Raw genomic sequence first — 17867 nt, 5'->3', positions numbered from 1 at the left:
CCCAGAAGCCCTGTATGTATACGGCAGCAGTGCTGTACACACAGGGTCTGAACGCTCCTGCCGGTCTGTGCACTCCTCTAAACAGAGTCTCACACACCGTGAAAGCACATCACAGGAGCCGGCACCAATTCCTCAGCATGCAAATATCAAGTGCCCCATGCTGTGAAATTATTTAATATGCAATTTTATGCTAAATCAGAGCTTCATAATGAAGAAATCTACATGTATAATTTGAAAAGGAATATATGCATGCTGCTCATATAAATAATTGAATCATGTGCGATAGGCTTCAGGCAGCTCAAGAGCATGACCTCTGCAAAAGGTGAGGGGAGAGGTCGTTGTTACGGGAAACGAGCGTGACGGTGATTTTTCAGTCAGCATTCTCGCAAACCCTTTGCAACGTTTATTCACATCTAGTATTTAGTCCCCATTAGAACATCCAACTGAGCTCATGAACAGCTTTGTCACCCGATGAAGAGACACGTTAAAGCAGCAGAAAACAGTGACCGACATGATCTTGTGACTATGGCCCCAGTGAAGTATAAAGCACAGCCTCTTTGAACCGTGTTTTTACATATCAGGACTTGAAAACCTGATCCAGTGCTTAAAGACAGGCAAATACAATCTCAGATCAGCACCACACAACAGATTCCACCGGGTCATGATTTATCAAAATGAAGCCAAAACAGATGCCATGTGTACAACTCCTAGAAGCCCCTTGCGTGAGCAGCAACCTGACGTAATCGTTTTCTGGAGGACTGTCAGTCTCTCGGATGATTCTGAAGGAACTTTGCACCGCAGTTCTTTACAATGATCCTTCAGTTCAGAGATTTGTGGCCATTCATTCATGCACAGCTTACACTCCTAACACAGCGTTACAGATGGACTGAGGTCTGGACTTCGACCGGGCCATTGCAACACCTCGATTCTTTTCTTTTTAAGCCATTCTGTTATACATTTACTGTTGTGCTTGGGCTCACTGACCTGTTGCACTATCCAGTTCTGGCAAAACTGGAGTCATTGGATGGCCTTTAGAAGACGTTGGTACACGGGGAGTTCATAGTCAACTCAGTGACTGCAAGGTTGCCTATGGCTGCAAAGACCAAACCCAAACCCAAACCCTTCCACCACTGGGTTTAACCCTTCCCTTCACAGACTGATGTGCAGCAGCACCACTGATGTCTTCTCTGTGGTGTTGTGTTCTCACACACTGAATGCTGCAGACCAGCAAACACCAAACACCTCTGCTTTTACAGACATGGCCACACGTGCTGGTGATCATGATTCAGCAGCACCTGACTCTCTTAATTCAGCACTTTGGTTTTCCCATGACTGTGTATTAAGCAGCAATAGAGCTGATTTGGAAGTGCTGGATGCAGGAAAATGGGGATCTGAGTGAAAACTAGCGTTTTATCCCCCCCTCCCCCCCAACAAAAAGGTGAAAGTGCTCAGGTGTGTGGGGGAGGTGCACAGGAGGCAGTGTGGTGCTCTGGTGGAGAAGAGGTTCTGCTGGGGAGCCGTGGGTCCTGGAGTTCATGCAAATGTTACATGGAGAAGTACCACTTACCTGAACATTGCTGCACATGAAGGAGAGACCCCTTCAAGGGTAATCCATAATGGGACATCACTCATCAGGATAATGCACCAAGCTACAATGAAAAAAATAAATAGGTTGAAAAATGTGACAGTTCAAGGTGGTGACTTCACCTTCAAATTCCCCAGACATCTATCCAGTCGAGCATCTATGGGCTTCGAGGGAACAAGTCAAATTCCAGGATCTGCTGCTAAAGTCTTGTTGCCGGATATCAGAAGGCACCTTCAGAAGTCTTGTGGAGTCCATGCCTTGCCAAGTTAGAGCAGTCAGTTTTGAGTAGATGAGGAGGATCTATAGAATAAATTAGGGGGCAATGTTAATATTAAGGCTCATTGGTGAGTATCCCAGGTGGCTGCACAAACAGATCCTAAACTCTTTGGCACATGCTTGCAGTCACATTCTACCTGAAGATACCAAACAGTGAGGGAGGAGTATATATGCTCACAGACCAAGATGCATCTAAGATGCATCAGACTGTATAGCAGGAAGCTTCACACAATCACAGGTTCTTTTTAAGAAAGCCAGCAGGATTTTTGGCAGTTTCCATGGGCTTTGATCACAACGGCTCTGGCAGAGAGAGCAGGAACGAGCGAGTGTCGATGGGCTAAGGACGGGTTAGTCGATGGAGATGTTCAAACGTATTGTGATGAATAGGTAGGTGGGTGAAAGACTGGTTGGATGGGAAGAAGTATTAATGAATAATAGAAGGAGGGAAGTGGATACACAGACGAGTGGAAGGGGTGTGAGCCAGTTTCACCCGCCCACAGATACAGAGGACAGAAGCAGTGAATCTCTGCGACTAGGACATTTGGTGAAGAAGAGGATGAGGTGAAAGGAACGCCCAGGCCTTGCTGAATGAGCAGACATGACACTCCAGATAGGATCGCTTATATTATGTCAATGGTGTGACTGCAGTCCCTGACGACACTAACAGGTGGATCAACGCCGATATCGACAGGTCAGGTTCTGCTCTATAACTAGGTCTGTTAATGTAGGTCACTACAGTGCTTTTAAGCTCATCCCTTTTTTTGTATCATTGTTGGCTTCAGACGGGCATATTGATATGCAACTGTCTCGAGTTGCTGCCTTCTGACAGAGGGCTTCCGGGACCTGTGTTTTCTGCTCTCGCTCCTTAAGGGCTTAGCCTTTCACCACCCACCCACACACACACACACACACACACACACAGCCTCTCTATACACACTGCCTCTCCGCCTGTGTCCTCGTTATGAAAAAAGCTGTCCCACTTGCAGTCGAAGTTAACCCACCGGTGTCCACAGAGGACAAGGAAAGTGGGTCGCATAAAGCAGAGGCTGGAGATGAGAGGAGACCGACCGAGACGACAGAGGAGACCGACTGAGACGACGGGATATGAGAGGAGGCCAAAGGATGAGAGGAGGGGAGGCGATACGAGGTCCACTGAGACAACAGAAGAGGCCAACCCGTAGAGAACAAGGGAGAGGAGGTCACTCAGATGACGGAGGAGGCTGAGACGAGGAGTCCGGCTTGGGGAGAAGAATGTTAGGAATGAGTTAAAGAACATATGCAGAAATGGATAAAAGGTCCACAGTAAACCTGAAGAAAATGAAGACCACAGATGCAGAGAAGAGAAAAGCAGGACCAGGAAAACAGCAGGAGGTGAAGATCTGGCTGGAAAAGGAAATACAAACGAAACCAAACAGGTTAACGACGGCACGTGAGGAAGAGGAGAAATATGTAAAACACAGTAAAGAAGAAAAAAAAAGGCAGGCAGGCAGGCAAAGGCAACACAACTCAGAAAAGAGCTGACACCTGCACATATGGTGGCAGGGTAGTATATCAGAACCAAGAAGAATCAATGCACCCACTTGTTGTAGTAGCTTAACGCTTTGTCAGCATGAAACGTACCATTATTCCGATATATTTACAACAGGAGCATAAGGCCAACGGGGGAGAATAAGACGAGCCCTGCAGCTCCATCACGTACCTCAATGTTCCCTCAACCTGCGACCTCATCCTACAGGTTACAACACGACCACCGACGTACTCAAAGTTCCACCAGTCTTCCCACTAAATGTTTTATTTCCAAATATTGCTCTGGACGAATTCATGATCACACACACATTATTTTCACCAGTTACATTTTAAAACGAGTGTTTACACTTTCTCGAACATGGCACTTTAAAATGCAGTTTGTTTAAATAAAGGCAATGCTGTGAGACAATGAATGTTAAAGCCTTGTACTGCCTTGTACTGAGTGGGAACCATTTACTATTACTCCAATCAGGAAGAGCCTTGTAGAAACGGTCTTGTAGGGTGCAATATGAACATTAATTTGACATGCTCACTGATTTAATTGAAGGTAGTCAGATTAACAGAGAATATTGGTTTGAAGGTAGTGCTAGCTTAAAGGGCACCCTGAAATCAAAATTTAACTTGTGTTCATGCAATGGTCTTGTGCACAGCATTGATGATTTAAAAGACAACACTTGCTTAAGTCGTTTGGTTTGTGAAAGACACAATATAAAGCTGAACAAATTCTTCTTGCTTTCTGTCCTCACAGTTGTCTCTTTCCAACCTGTGATTTTTCGCTGGTTCACAGGCCAGGACGTTGGAGTAGGAAGACGAATGACATCATGGGCTTCTGGGGCAGCCTAATCGAATCTCTGGAGAAACTTGAGTCCCACCACTGTCTGAACAGCCTGTTTCACTCAGAAATGTCACAACACAGAAGGAAAAGGCTTTCTGACTCCCATTTAGTCGTGTCTTTAAGGTACAGCTCCAATTAGCTTGCTGACCCACAAAGGGTTACCACGGAACATCTCAACTCCACCACCTCTTCCCACGTCATACAAAAACTTCTGAGAAACTCAAGAAGTGAGATTTCCTAGCAAGGCTGATGGGAGTCCAGCCTGACAGAAGAACTGCTGGACAGCACTGTGAAAACCTGCTCACCCAACACGTCTGAAGTCCTTTCTTTACACGCACCCACCCAAAAATTCAATTAAAAAAGATGAAAAAGATAAATAATAAAAGAAATAAAATTAAAATAATTTGAATAATTACATTTAAACAGAATTTTAAAATATCTGACAAATGATTCATTTTATTTATATCATATTCATATCTTTACATCTTTACAGTAAAACTGTAGTTAGGACAAACTAACATTGTTACAAACTTTCTAAAAGAGAATGGTTACTGGAAACAGAGGGTAGATAAGAACACTACATCTCAACATTCAAGAAAGAAAAAAAACAAATACATTTTGTATACAGTACAATCAAAACATTAAGTTATATTAAAGCACCATGTGTAGAGGATATCGAAATAAATATAAATATGTTGGCTGTTCGCACGCTGAACTCTGAACACAACAACGCAATGACTCCCCTAATCCACTGCTCATGTCTGTAAAAAACGCCTCACAACGCCTCAAGGTAGCCTCACAAATACTTACACCTCCCTGTCTCTAGCCACACACAGCATGCAAAGCTAGCAAAGACAGAACAGTGGCGTCAGGCTTCGGTCCTGATCCTAACCTCCCTAAAATGCACAGAACGTGTGAAACTGCCTGATCCCAGACCAGCGGTGCACTCACAGACCCGGCCATCTTAGGACCACAGGAGGTGTAAACTCATCTCACACACACAAAGCATGTACCATGAATACAAAACTTGAGGGTATACAAACAGATTTTTAAAAATCTAACCAGCATAAGTGTTAAATGACTACAGTACTACACCGACTAAAGATCACACTACTCTGGTCATATGTGTTCTCCCACACACAGTGAGGAAGGGAGGTAACTGTACATACATGCATCTGAACCAGAATAATATTCACTTGGGGATGAGAAAACAATTCCTTAAACAAATAAAGTTAGCTTGTGTGCTTAAAGCATCATGGGACGGCTCTCCCACGGACCTTCAGGGTTTTCTTCACATCTGACACTGGTGAGGTGACGTAATCTTGATTCCACCACACAGTCAAGCCCCTCAGACAGAGTGGTGAAATATCTACACGACAGATCAAAAGCTAGACAACTGCTAGTTCACCGAGTCATACATATTCTACACACTTCATGCCAACATCAATCAAGTTTCTGGGCACGCATCAGACACCAAAATTCATTTTCTTTTTTTAGAGTACTTGAAAACCAAACAAAGACATGTGAAAAGTGGAAATGTAGATCTTTCTAGGTCTAAAGCGTGTCTGCACTCATCTATCCGGACCTGTACGCACAGATGATGGAGATGCCATCACATGGACAATCTCTCAGAGGAATCTAGCAGGAATACAGGGTGAATCACAGGTCCCATACACTGCTCAAGAACAGCGCGTCCTGTTTCATATCATCGTCTGGGGGCCTTTCAGTCCAGCACAGCCAGGCGGACGCAGGGGGCGACGGGCCCCATACTGCCCGCCTCGGCCCTGCTCCAACACACCCAGAGCTACAGGCAGCCTGCCACGCGAGCTCATCGCCCGCCTTGGTTACGCAGACCACCCCAATCCTCATGAGCAAATGTTGATTTAAGCAAACGAATATGAATGTGGAAAGTACGTGAGGAGCAGAACAGCAACACCCCCATCATGTGGCTGATTGGAGCAACTGCGGGAGAATCACAATGGTTTACATAAGCATAACACAATCCTGGATGCTAATGAAATAATTAAATATCTTCACATAAAGTGACAACAACAACAAGGAAATGTTTATCTGGAATCCTAAGCACAATGCAGTCTAGTTTTTTACACAGAGAACATATTTGCATTGTTAATAAATATGAATAGAGAAAGCAGAATTCATCAGTGAGTGTATTCATTAATCTGTGTACTGCAGGTCCAGATCTACTGTACCATCCGTTACAACTAGCCTTAGCCTCTTGGGCTTACGGTCCGTCACAGATGTGCTCTGAGATTGGGATGATGGGAAGTGGTGGGAAATTATGGGATGTCCTCCGGGCTGCTCGTGATGGTCTTTACTCTCTGGCATTGGCTGACCTTTAAGTCCTGCAAAGCTGCCCGCAGAAGGAGTAAGTGAGATGTTTGAGGGACCACAGGGTTCTAAGATGAGCCTTCCTTGAGTTCCAGAAGGTTCCATGAGACAATGGTAAGTGTAATTCGGGGGCACCGATGAGGAGTAATTCAAGCAGTCCCCATCATCGGTGTAGTCCAGGGTGACAGAGTGATCGCCGGTGAAGTTCACGACGTACGACGGGTGAGCGGACTGGCTGTAGACGAAAGAGGAAGGTTGAGCTTTGGTTACGGGCACTTCCTGGGCCACAGGTTCCCTGTAGCCCACGTGCGGGCTGCCATTTTGAGAAACGGCGGGGGAAAGCGAACAGTTGACGTCTGAGGGGTCACAGTGTGAGAAGCAGAGCTGACCTTTGTCCAGGGGAAAAGGGAGCTGAGATGTCTGGCTGGGAGCTACGACAGCCTGGGGTCTGTCCAGCCTCGACATTTTACAGTGAGGTACAGCGTAACCGTGAGGACTGGCGTTGGACGAATAGAAGGCTGGCTGCACGTTGGGACTGTTGAACCTAGCGTTCTGCGGCTTTTCTACGGGCGCGTTTTTGACGACATTCGCGGGACTTTTGTTGGAGCTGAAAAAGTAAACTGGGTAAACTTTGTCAGTCTCTGGGTGGGTCTTAGATAGTCCTGCGTTTGGAGTAATGCTTTTTGTGACTCTCCTCAAATTTTCTGAATATCTCAGATATCCGCTTTGAGGACCATCAGCTGACAGATCTTTGTGACTGAGTAAATTAGGCTGACTTGGAGCAGAGTTGGTAAGCTCAGATCTTGTGCAGTGAAGCTTTGAAGAGAGTTTATCACCACCTGCTGAGGAGGTTCTGGAAATGCTCTGACCATATCCGCCTTCGAGCTTCACCAAACTACTCTGGAGAAACACAGACGACCTCTCTTGCCCACGGGGGCGTGTGCCGCCGAGGTTAAAAGACCCAGGCAGTTCGGAGCTGGAGGTGGCTCTGCATCCTGTATGAAGAGAATGGAAGGGCTTCAGGGGGTTACTGTGGGAGGCAGCGCCGCACAGGTTCTGCGCCGACTGGCTCAAAAAAACCGGCTGCGATTTGTGTGCCGGGCTGTGGAAGTACAGCGGCCCGTTGGTTCTCTCCTTAGCTTGGTTTCTGGCAAAGTCTGCTGGGGTTGACGCACTTTTTGAGCTATCGAGAAAATTCAGCTTCTCCTGAGAGTGTACGCAAGAAGGGGGTGCTGTCTGCTTAGCATTTGAGGACGGATTAAATATTATTAAGTCCCTTTGGTTGCCTGCGGTTTTATCTGCCAAACAGAGCGGAGGGGTGGCAGAACCATCCTTGTTCTGGAGAATCACATTACGTTTCGGGAGCATACCATCAGAAAAGAACGGATTTCTTTCAGAATCTTTAGCGTGTGCTAAACTCGTCACAGGACAAAATGTCTTTTCTTTGGAAGAGAAAAAAGGGCCGCTGTTGGACAATGGAGCATCATCACGTGTAAGGCCAAGATCAGAGAAGCTCAGGTCTTCAGCTGGGCCGAAGCTCCTCCCCGGGCTGGGGGAGCCGAGGTACGGGGTCTCTGGGTTCCAGCCATCATTTGGGCTTTGTGAGAAGGGGCTACTGAAAGATCCAGTGTTGTGTGGTTCCCCGGGGCAGTAATCTGTTAATGACCCTGGCAGGCTGCTTTGTGTGTGAGTTTGATCATAGCTTTCAAGATTCAAGCACTGAAAATCTAAAATATCCTCTGAATAGTTGGAAAAGTTGCACTCTGTGGTAAAGGGTGAAGTGGGAGGAGACAAAGGCTTCGATTGACAGGAGGTAGTTGTTGTACTGGTGCAAGCAGGACCACTCCTTTCTGGAGGCTGCTGCTGGCTCATGGCTTGAAGTTTGGAAAGGCTTCTGTTGATCTGAAGTAAGTTGTGACTCAAGCAAACCTCACTCCTCTCTCTAATCTCAGTAGTCGCCATCCCTTCTGTTCCAGAGGTCTCCGTCCTTTCGAGAGTCGCGGGGGCTTTGGTTTCCCTGCCTCTCTCTCTGAAGTCAACCCTTCCACCAACATGGGCTACATCCGTCAGTCCTTCATGATAAGGAGAATTCAGAGACAAGGGCGAGAGAGATAACGAGAGGGGCGGAGCTTCTGAACCGGCGGCATCTTTAGAGAGCTCTCCAACCCCCACACAGCTGCCAGCTACGGCCCGGTGTTGGCAGGGTGACAAGTTTTCCAGTTTCACTCTGCTGACAGCCATCTCTCCCATCACTGTCGTCTCAGGGGAGATGCACGCCGGGCCTCTGGACTCCCTCGGCGCAGAACCGCCCGGGCCCGTGTTAGTGGCCCGTTTGGGAGCTCGCTCGCCCTCCACCTCCCACCTGCCCTCGGCCCTGCGGCGCAAACGAAGAAGAGGCAGAGGTTTAATGTCAGCACTGTCCGCCTCCACTTTGAGGTCTTTCAGTAGCACGCACTGCCGCGGAGGCACAGCAGGAACGAAGCGTTTACCTTCAACAGAGCCTCCGTGTCCCCTCACGTGCTTTTTGGCGTTGCCGCCCACAGACGTCTTTTTGCGCCTTTTCCTGGGCTTGATGGAGCTCTCTTTTCGGCAGTGCTCCAGGACGTCTTGGACAGCTTTCGTCGCTTTCTCCAGCCCTGCGCTTTTATCCGTTTCTCCGTGACCCCGAATCCTCTCCATTTCCAAGTTTAAAATTGCGACGGAGTCTAAAATAGCCTTAAAGGGGTCGAGTGCGTCAGCACGGCCAGCTGAGCCTGGAGTTTCGCCCACAGCGCGGCCACCCTCGTGTGCCGACTCCATTTCCCACTCCTTACCCCTCTTTCTTTTCAGCCGTATTCTAAACTTGGGACTCTGCTCGTCTTCTGTGTTTACAGAGGATTCTGGGGCTGGTAACTCGCTGTTACTCTCCGCCGAGACACGCTCAGTACAGCCTGCTGTTTTCTCTACAACTTCCTGACTACCATCTTGTCCCTCTCCCTCTCGCATCTCTTCTACAGAGTCAAAATGCTCCACTACGCTTTCCAGCTCAGAAGAGAGTTTGGATTTCTTATCTTCTGCACTATGTTCAGGGCTCTTCCCTACTGGTAAGTTACCTGTGCTGTCTCCGTCTCTGAGCATTTTGCCATGATCTTGCACTACTCTAGCCCGAACAGTTCGCAAGCTTTTTCGGCAGTGGAGCTTTCTGAGCACTGAAGTTTTAGATGGCCTGATTGTTGCAGTGCGCTTCTTTGATGCTACAGCCTCGGCCTTGAAAGTCTGACTCGGCTCTAAAGTCAAGTTCTGAGCTTCGGTAGCGCCGTTCCCTTCAGAAGCAGGCAACAGACGGCTCTCCACACCCTTAGTGGCAGACGCCGGCTCCGATGCAGCTGCGCTCACGTCCAGATCTGCTGGATCTGTGTCAAGGGACTCTCGAAACGCCCTTTTCTTTAGGGGGATACTGCTCTGGAGATTGGGGTCCACGCTGCCCTTGGCAGGAGAGAGAGGCTCTGAAGAGAGCGGAGCTTCCATCACTGCTTTTTGGGCCGTCTGTGCTCCACCCACGTCAGGTAAACACATGGCGTCTGCGTTACTCTGCTTACTTTCAGTAACGATCTTTGTAAGGGGATCTGTGTTTTTCCTCGCTGGATCCCTACCTACATTCAAAGCCCCTACGTCTCCAAAAGCAGTAGAGGATTTAAGACTTTTAACACGCCGGTTCTTTTTACTCGCACGTCGGGACGAGGGTTTCCTGAGAACGCTGCTGCATCCTTTGCTACGCTGTTCTTGGCTGATCAGCTTACTGCTCACGCTCTTGAATACGTCAGACAGGAGGACTCTGGCCTCCTTTATAACTACAGTTTTGCTCCCCAAACTGACTGATAAATCCATCTTCTTTTGTGCTGTACAGTCCCTCTGGGCAGATCCCTCCCCGTGTCCATCAGCTCCTCTCTCCTCATCTCCCCTCCCAGTGGTGCTCAGACCCTGTGGAGCGCTGGCTCCTCCTTCCTCTACCCTGGCCACACACTCCTCACCTCTCAAAGTGGCTTCAGCACACACAGGAGCGGCGCCGACTCTCTCCTCCACACCTCCCTTCTCCTTCCCGGTTTGCTCGCCGACGCTACCCTGCTCTCCGCCCTCCTCCACTTCCTCCGCAGCAGGAAGTGGAATTGGAGCGTCTTTGGTACTTGCTACATCACGCTGTGATAAATCGCACGTGACTTTTAAATACCTGTCTGCGTTTCCTGCGTTTACTGGTGTGAAGTACATCTCCCTCACCACTCTCCGACCTTCAGATCTAGCCACACCTCGGCACCCTGAGGCCTCCTGCGCTTTTGCCGCTGGTGCAGAGAGGTCAGTCTCTCCACCGCCATCCGAGCGAGCCCGCTCCACCCCGACGGCGGCGGCGACCTCCCCGGGGACAGACACCCTGACCAGGCTGACTTGGACGTAGCGCGTGAACCCTGCAGGGTGAGAGAGGGGGGGGGCGGGGGGAGGGAGGCGGCGAGGGAGAGGAGGCGGTGACGCTGCCAGAAACAACAGAAGGTCTGTGTTTTTTCTCCTTTTCCCCTGAGGTCTCTGAGGCGGTAGGGGAGTTGAAACCCCCCTCCCTAGCAGCACCTATGATGCTCTTGTTGCCATCGGCTACCTCCTTGTGACGGTGCCCGGCGCCGCGTGGTTCCACGGCGGTCTGGGACCGCGACGACCTGCTGTTATTTGGTCCATCCCTTCCAGGGTGCTCTCTGCTCAAACTCGACTTATCTCCGTTAATGGAAATGCATCTACGACCACTCCCGAGCCCAGAGACGCACCCTCTCTGACGAGGGGGAACTCCCTTAGACGTCTGGCTGATCATCGATGCCTTTTTACTCAAGCGAGACAATTTCGAACGTCCAAAGGCTCGGACTCCGTCCCTTAATCGACCGCGGAGCATATTCCGAGTCCTGGAGGAAATGGCTGTCTGACGAACGACCCTAACGGCCGGCGCATCCGCGTCTCGGCCCCTCGATCTCGGAGCGTCGGGATCACGCATGCTTGGAACGGATGTTAAAGTGCCGGGTTTTGAGTTCAATTCAGCAGCGGTGTCACTACTCAATACGTCACTAGAAATATCTCGCCCCCCCTCAGCTCCGTCTGGTTTGATGTCGGGGGCCGTCGTAAGGCTCAGTCCGTTACGTGGCCCGGCAGGGTTTGGTCTCTTGCACTCTATCCTCATCAGCAGGGCTCGCGCTGTGCTGGTAGGGTCCTTACAACTTAGGAGAAAATCCACAGTGTGATTATACAGGCAGATGCTAAAGTCCTTAAGACTGCAGTGAGACAGTGATGAGACGAGGAGGTTGTCTCGTCTCTTCTCGGCCTGGTTGAACTGCTCCTCCTCCCTCCTCCACCTCTTGGTCTTTGTCGTCCTGCTGCTCACTGTAGGGGCGTTTCTCTTCATCTGCTGGGAAAAGGAATTCCTCAAAGAGCAAGCTGAGAAACAAGGGATATGAGAGAGAGGGAGGGGAGGGAGAGAGACAGACGCATACAGCATAAGGGGCCAGATGTGAACGAGACATACAGCATAAGTCAATAAAAACAGCATTTGATTCAGCACACAGAACAGACTGAGATCTAAAATAAATCATACACTTATTACGGAAAACCAAAAAGAAATGTCAACCCCCCACCACCCCTTTTGAAAAAGATTTTAAAAATTCACTTCAGTTCACTGCAGCAGGACTACGCAAAACCCAATACAAATTCCGATATTCATGGGCATGAGAAGACGCGTACCGGGCTTGGTTACGGCGAGAGGCGGCTTCGGCGTGCCGACCCCCTTCTCTCGGTTCAGCCGCAGGTCCGTCTCCCTGAATTTGTATTTCTGGCCTGAAGGATCAGTGGAGGAGACACGTTCTGGTAGTCTGTCCAGCCTCTGTCTGAAGAACCCTTCCCCTCTCCTGACAAAACAACACAGACTTTAAAGCAATCTTTAAAGGACAATTCCAGAAAAACGTTCTGCCAAGTACATAATAAAGTGGCCCCAGACGGCCGCTCCTAACCTAAGCTCACGGGCGGGGCGCTCACCTCTCACAGGTGCAACATTCACACATCTCATTGTCCTCCCCAAAAAAGCTGTCGCCATAGTAACATGTGATCTCCTCCCCTGGCGAGATGGGACGGACCACTTTCACACATGCTCCATTCTTATCTCCAGGAACAAACTGGCACAGGAAAAATGGGAGGGACCAAAATAAAGACGAACAATTAGTCCCTTTATTTGACAACATTAGAAACAACGATATCACAAGCACGTCCTTTACTCTCAGCATTATTAAAAACAATAAACAATTACTATAATATGGGGACACAGTGATGAGAATCGTTTGACCTCCTACCTTGCAGTTTGGTCTGCAGTCTACAGAAAAGAAAGAGGAAAATGGTCAACACAGGGAAGCTCGTGTCAGCCACCATCACGCCTAAACCAACCACATCAATCAACAGCTAACTGCTTAAACAAGCCTTTCTTTGCAGAAGTGAACGTAGCATGCAGTGCGTGTTTGCAAGTTCCACAGTGTGGACGCTGCTAGCGCTTACCATGGTTGATGAACGCCGCAGGTCCCAGCCACAGCTGAGCGCACTGCTTCCGCGTCGAGTACATCACGCTGAAGTCGTTCACTCCGGCCCTCAGCACAGCGCCATCTGCAGGACTCAGCTCCGCAATGCAGCCCTGCAGGACCTCCACGCGCTCTCCGACCGCCCTGCACACAGCCGAGAACACTGATGTGGCACGGTTGTAATGTCTGACGGCTGCATTTTCACCACAAATTATCCACGCTTGATCACGCAAACACCGATTCATCAAAACTACAGAACACTCATCTTGAAATTCTGCATAGCAACAGACAGCTGAAGAAAAAAAAAAACGGATATACATTTCTAAACAAAATCCTCTTCACAATAGGGACTCTAACCAAATTCGTATTTTAATGTGTTTGTGAGGACTTTATGGAGTTTATTTTTGTTGCTATTGTTCTAATTTAGAATCCATAAACCTGTGTAGCACTCAGACATTTACACATGGAGTGACAGTGAAGGGGGGTGGGGGGGGGGGAGTCTCACCAGTGCCTTGTAGCCGTGATCTTAGCCCCATTGGTCTCTGATGAATACCGGTCACATGACTCAATCTGCACTCCGCTGTCCGACAGGAAGGCCGTAAGATAGCGGTACATCTAAGAGAGAAGGCACAGGAAGTCATTCATACACTTCCCCCTCAGGCCCAACAGAGGCTCTTCCCCTCCGTCAACAAACAAGCTGTGAACGTTCTGCTGATGGCAGCGGTCACGGAGCTGCGGTAAACACGCCCCCCCCCGACAGTACGAGAAGCCCCGCGGGCCGTGGGAGGTGCGGCGGTCCTACACACGTGCTGTCTCAGCAGCTCCTGTCGGTGCGAGCCCAGGCTGGGGAGGTAGTGGCTGCTCCAGTCTCCGTCCAGCAGAGCGTCGAACGTGGCCTGGAAGTCTCTGGTGCGACAGAAGCGCATCAGCGTCTCCTTCAGGTAGCTCCAGCGCCGGATCTCCGGCAGAGGGCTGAGGAGACACACACGGACACGCCCTTCAGAACCGGCCACGCCCAGCCCCCCCGCCACGCAGACCCGACGCCTGCACGTACTGGCAGACCGCTGCAGGGACCAGGGTAGGGAGTGCACCCGAGGACACGCCACGCCTCCGCAAGGCAAGCGCAGCCACACGGGTGCACACACCTCGCCAAGCTCAAACCACCCTCAGGGCCACTCATCAACCAATCACACAACACGGTACGGAAAGGGAAAAAAAAGGCGGCGGCATATTTTCTGTCATTAGCTTACTTGTAACTGTTTATAGGAGAAAATCTAACATTAGTCTGAAAGGACGTTAAATTCATTATTTATAGGGCTGTCCCGATGCGATATAGCCGTTTCGCAGCCGACCAAGGCACATCGTAATGGAGTGGCTATTTTAAGTCTGATCCACATCCAAGTCTTTGTTATTTATTACTGCATCATTTATGCAACTGGCATACAACCTACATTTACAATTGGTGGTAGTGAAGTACATTCACCGGGGGATGGGGAAGCAACAGAAGTGTTTTCAAAGGAGCGACAAGACGGAAAAAAATTAGAGTAAAAATCTCTAGATATACAGATAATTTCTGTGATGGAGAATGTAGGTTAGTGTAGCATTCTGCAGATTTGAGTCACGCTGCATCACAGCATTTACATTTAGGGCATTTAGCACATGCTCTTATGCAGAGTGACATTTGTTCACAGAATTCATCCTAGATAGCAGCATAGGTTCCAAAACAGCCTTTAGTCAGACTACTACTAAACTACAGGAACCAATGCCATTACCTAGTATTACAAATCAACAAAGACTCAAGTAAAAAAGGAAATAAACTTATACCTAGAAGAGCAAATACCCATAGACCAGATAAACATACAATTTAAACAACAAGGACAAGTGTTATCTGCTGAATTAGTGCTCATTTAAGTACTCAACAAACAGGTGAGTCTTCAGTCTACGTTCGAAGACGGCAAGAGACTCTACAGTGTGAACAGCAACTGGAAGATCGTTCCACCATCTTGGAGCCAGAACAGAGAATAGTCTGGAGTTTTGTCTTGTGAGAGACAGCACCTTCCGGGCACCCGTCCTCTACAGCTACGAGCCACTCCCCCATCAGAGCTTTACAAGGACACAGTTTTGATTTAACACATGCATTGCCGGTCAGTTCTACAGGCACCATAAAGCAGGGTATGTAATTCAGGCAACATATGTGAAATGTGTGGAAAAACACATGCAACAGGTTCATGAAAAATTGGGGGACAAATATACAATATATATATGGGCTGTTATGGGGATAACAGGAAATATAGCGCATGCTTGTCAGCACACCATCACAGAGGCGCTTGCAAAAGTGTGAACAGTAGTTTTATTATTGTGTTACTATAAAGTGGTAGTACAAAGTGACATTCAAGTAGACTGCCTGAAATTGTGTGAGCACTATGCGATTAGAGCGACACACACTGAGTGCAAACGCTACCTTATATTCATCTTGTGGGTGCTGAACCCCAGCAAAGGATCCAGCACCAAACTTGTAGCCAAGTCATCCGTCTCGCACAGCTCCCTCACACTCATTCTATATGGTCCGTCCATGTTCGCCCACCATCCACATGCTGAAAGAGAATTTCACAAAGTTTACACAAAAGCCCGCGAGCCACAGCCTTTCGGTCGCGCGCCCCGACGGCCCACTCGCCAGCTAACGGTCTTAGCCTCCTAATGAGGATTCACACAAAACTCTTATGCGAATTAAGTCCAGCAAACACGCCAAATGTACACTTATGTCTTTATTTATTTGAGAACACATCAGCCATCAACACTTGGAGATTAACAGGGTGAACGTGTAAGCTAGGCAGCCAACAAGATAAAGACCCAGCTAGCCAGCCGTCTAACTTCAGTCGACAAAACTACGAGCCAAATGCCAAATAATTGTTTTTCGTAAACGACAGATAGCCAGCAGAGTACGTTCAATGCTCAGCGCCGCAATTTATTATTTAGCTATTTCTCAAATTTGTCCCTAAATCAAATATTTTAGCCAACTTGGCTAGCTATTATGAAACAAACATCCAGCGAGCTGCTGGCCAACGTTAGCTACGCAAGCTAAATCAACGGTAGACTTGAACACGTCGTGAGGTAAACCCAGCAGCGGGGAAATCCCTCAACAATCCACCGTCAAACTACCTAATCTACGAACGCGATAATCCGGGCAATATTGTGACGTCTAACGATAATTTGAAACATTTGTGAGATTACTACATAGCTAGCGAGAACGTTACGATTATTTCTCTCACCCCTATATCTAACGCAAACTCTCTGGGAACTTGTTTGCTAGCTATGGACAACGCAGAATAACTTTAAATTTACGAATGTGGCGTTACCCTTTAATCTGTAATCGTGTGTAATCTGGCACAAGCCTTCGTCCCACCGAGCCACTCCGTTAGCCAACTCCGCCTCGCTAGCTGCGCTGCAACATTCTCATATGGCCTTGCTTAAAAAAATAATAAAATCCCACTTTACTTTAAATATGCATTCGCCGTTTGATTTGGACGTATCAAAACTACAACATATATCCAAAAAAATAAAACAAACGCTTATTTTGAACAACAAACTGTTTACCTGACGGGCTTTCCCCCGAAATCCTAATCGATTCGTCCGTAGTGAAATAGCTGCGAGCTAGCGCGCTAGCTAGCCCACTAGCAGTGGTCGATGTCGTCCGCCTCAAGAGTCTCCATTTCTCGTGTTTAGTTCCACTGGGGCAGTCCTACTGCTGCAAGAAGCTATAACCTAACACGACAGTTGACAGTATTTGCGTTTGCCACAAATTATTAAAAAAGTATAACAAATTATACTTAAATTTCGATTCTTTTCCAACCTGGAAGTTAACGCACTGAGCAGGTATGTTTTCAAAAAGGCAATGGATTTAACCAATCACAGTCGCTCACGGTTTTAATGTGATTGGTTAATCCCAGAACGGACACGCGGTCCCAACAGCAGTCAGCTGTTCTCATTGGTCTAGATATATTTATTTCATTCTCAGAGCGCCGTGGTTGGTCAAATCGGTCAGAAAGCTCACGTTTGCCCAACCCTTCTTCTACCGCGCAGTGCTTCAAGATGCTTCGACTCAGCAGGGCGCAGTGGAAAGGCTGAAGTCCCGCGCCCAGCATGCACAGCGACACTTTTACTATCGGATGTGCAAACTGCCCCCCCCAGTAGATCAATGTAAAGAAATATATAAAAGAAAACATGAAGATGTAAAATGCTTCGAAATGTAAACTTCACAAGTATGCTTACTGTAAAACAGAGTAATATTGTTTTAAAAAAATCAAACCACCATAGAAGTACAAATACACTAACTTTATTTTCTACTCAGTAACAGAAAGACAGATCTGTAAGAGTTTGGAAAAAAAGTACATAAAAAACAGCATAATTCTTGCTTTTAATTCCCCCCATTTAAAACTACTGGCTTATATTTGTCAAAATCTTACAGTTAAAATGATTATAGTTTTCCCAGCATCAGTGCGTGGAGAAAAAAAAATCCCTGATTGCTTTAAAAAAAAAAAAAAAAAAAAAAAAAAAAAAAAAAAACTAAAACCACATACAAAACAAAACTACATTATCTAAATTGCTATCTGATAAAAACAGAAAAAATGAGCAGAAAAACTGAATAATTCCTATGAAGGATGGCATAATAAAATTGTAGAGTGCACGCTCACAGGGAGGAAATGACAGGGTTACAGGGCCAATAACT

At 47.8% G+C, this 17867-nt stretch overlaps 1 protein-coding gene across 1 annotated transcript; it reads right to left on the bottom strand.

Annotated features, from left to right (window-relative positions):
• Window positions 1-3660: 3660 nt before the first annotated feature.
• Window positions 3661-16611, bottom strand: kmt5c (lysine methyltransferase 5C). Its single transcript, XM_076996571.1, is given in 10 exon segments — window positions 3661-11039; window positions 11041-12017; window positions 12321-12484; window positions 12612-12748; window positions 12923-12942; window positions 13122-13285; window positions 13647-13756; window positions 13948-14113; window positions 15603-15735; window positions 16498-16611. Coding segments are annotated over 9 exon segments (6492 nt in total). The 5' UTR covers window positions 15716-15735; window positions 16498-16611; the 3' UTR covers window positions 3661-6398.
• Window positions 16612-17867: the final 1256 nt, after the last annotated feature.

This window comes from Brachyhypopomus gauderio, chromosome 2, assembly GCF_052324685.1.
Source record: "Brachyhypopomus gauderio isolate BG-103 chromosome 2, BGAUD_0.2, whole genome shotgun sequence".
Lineage (NCBI taxonomy): Eukaryota > Metazoa > Chordata > Actinopteri > Gymnotiformes > Hypopomidae > Brachyhypopomus > Brachyhypopomus gauderio.
The sequence above is the reverse complement of the archived record's forward strand: the minus strand, read 5'-3'. Positions and strand labels throughout refer to the sequence as shown.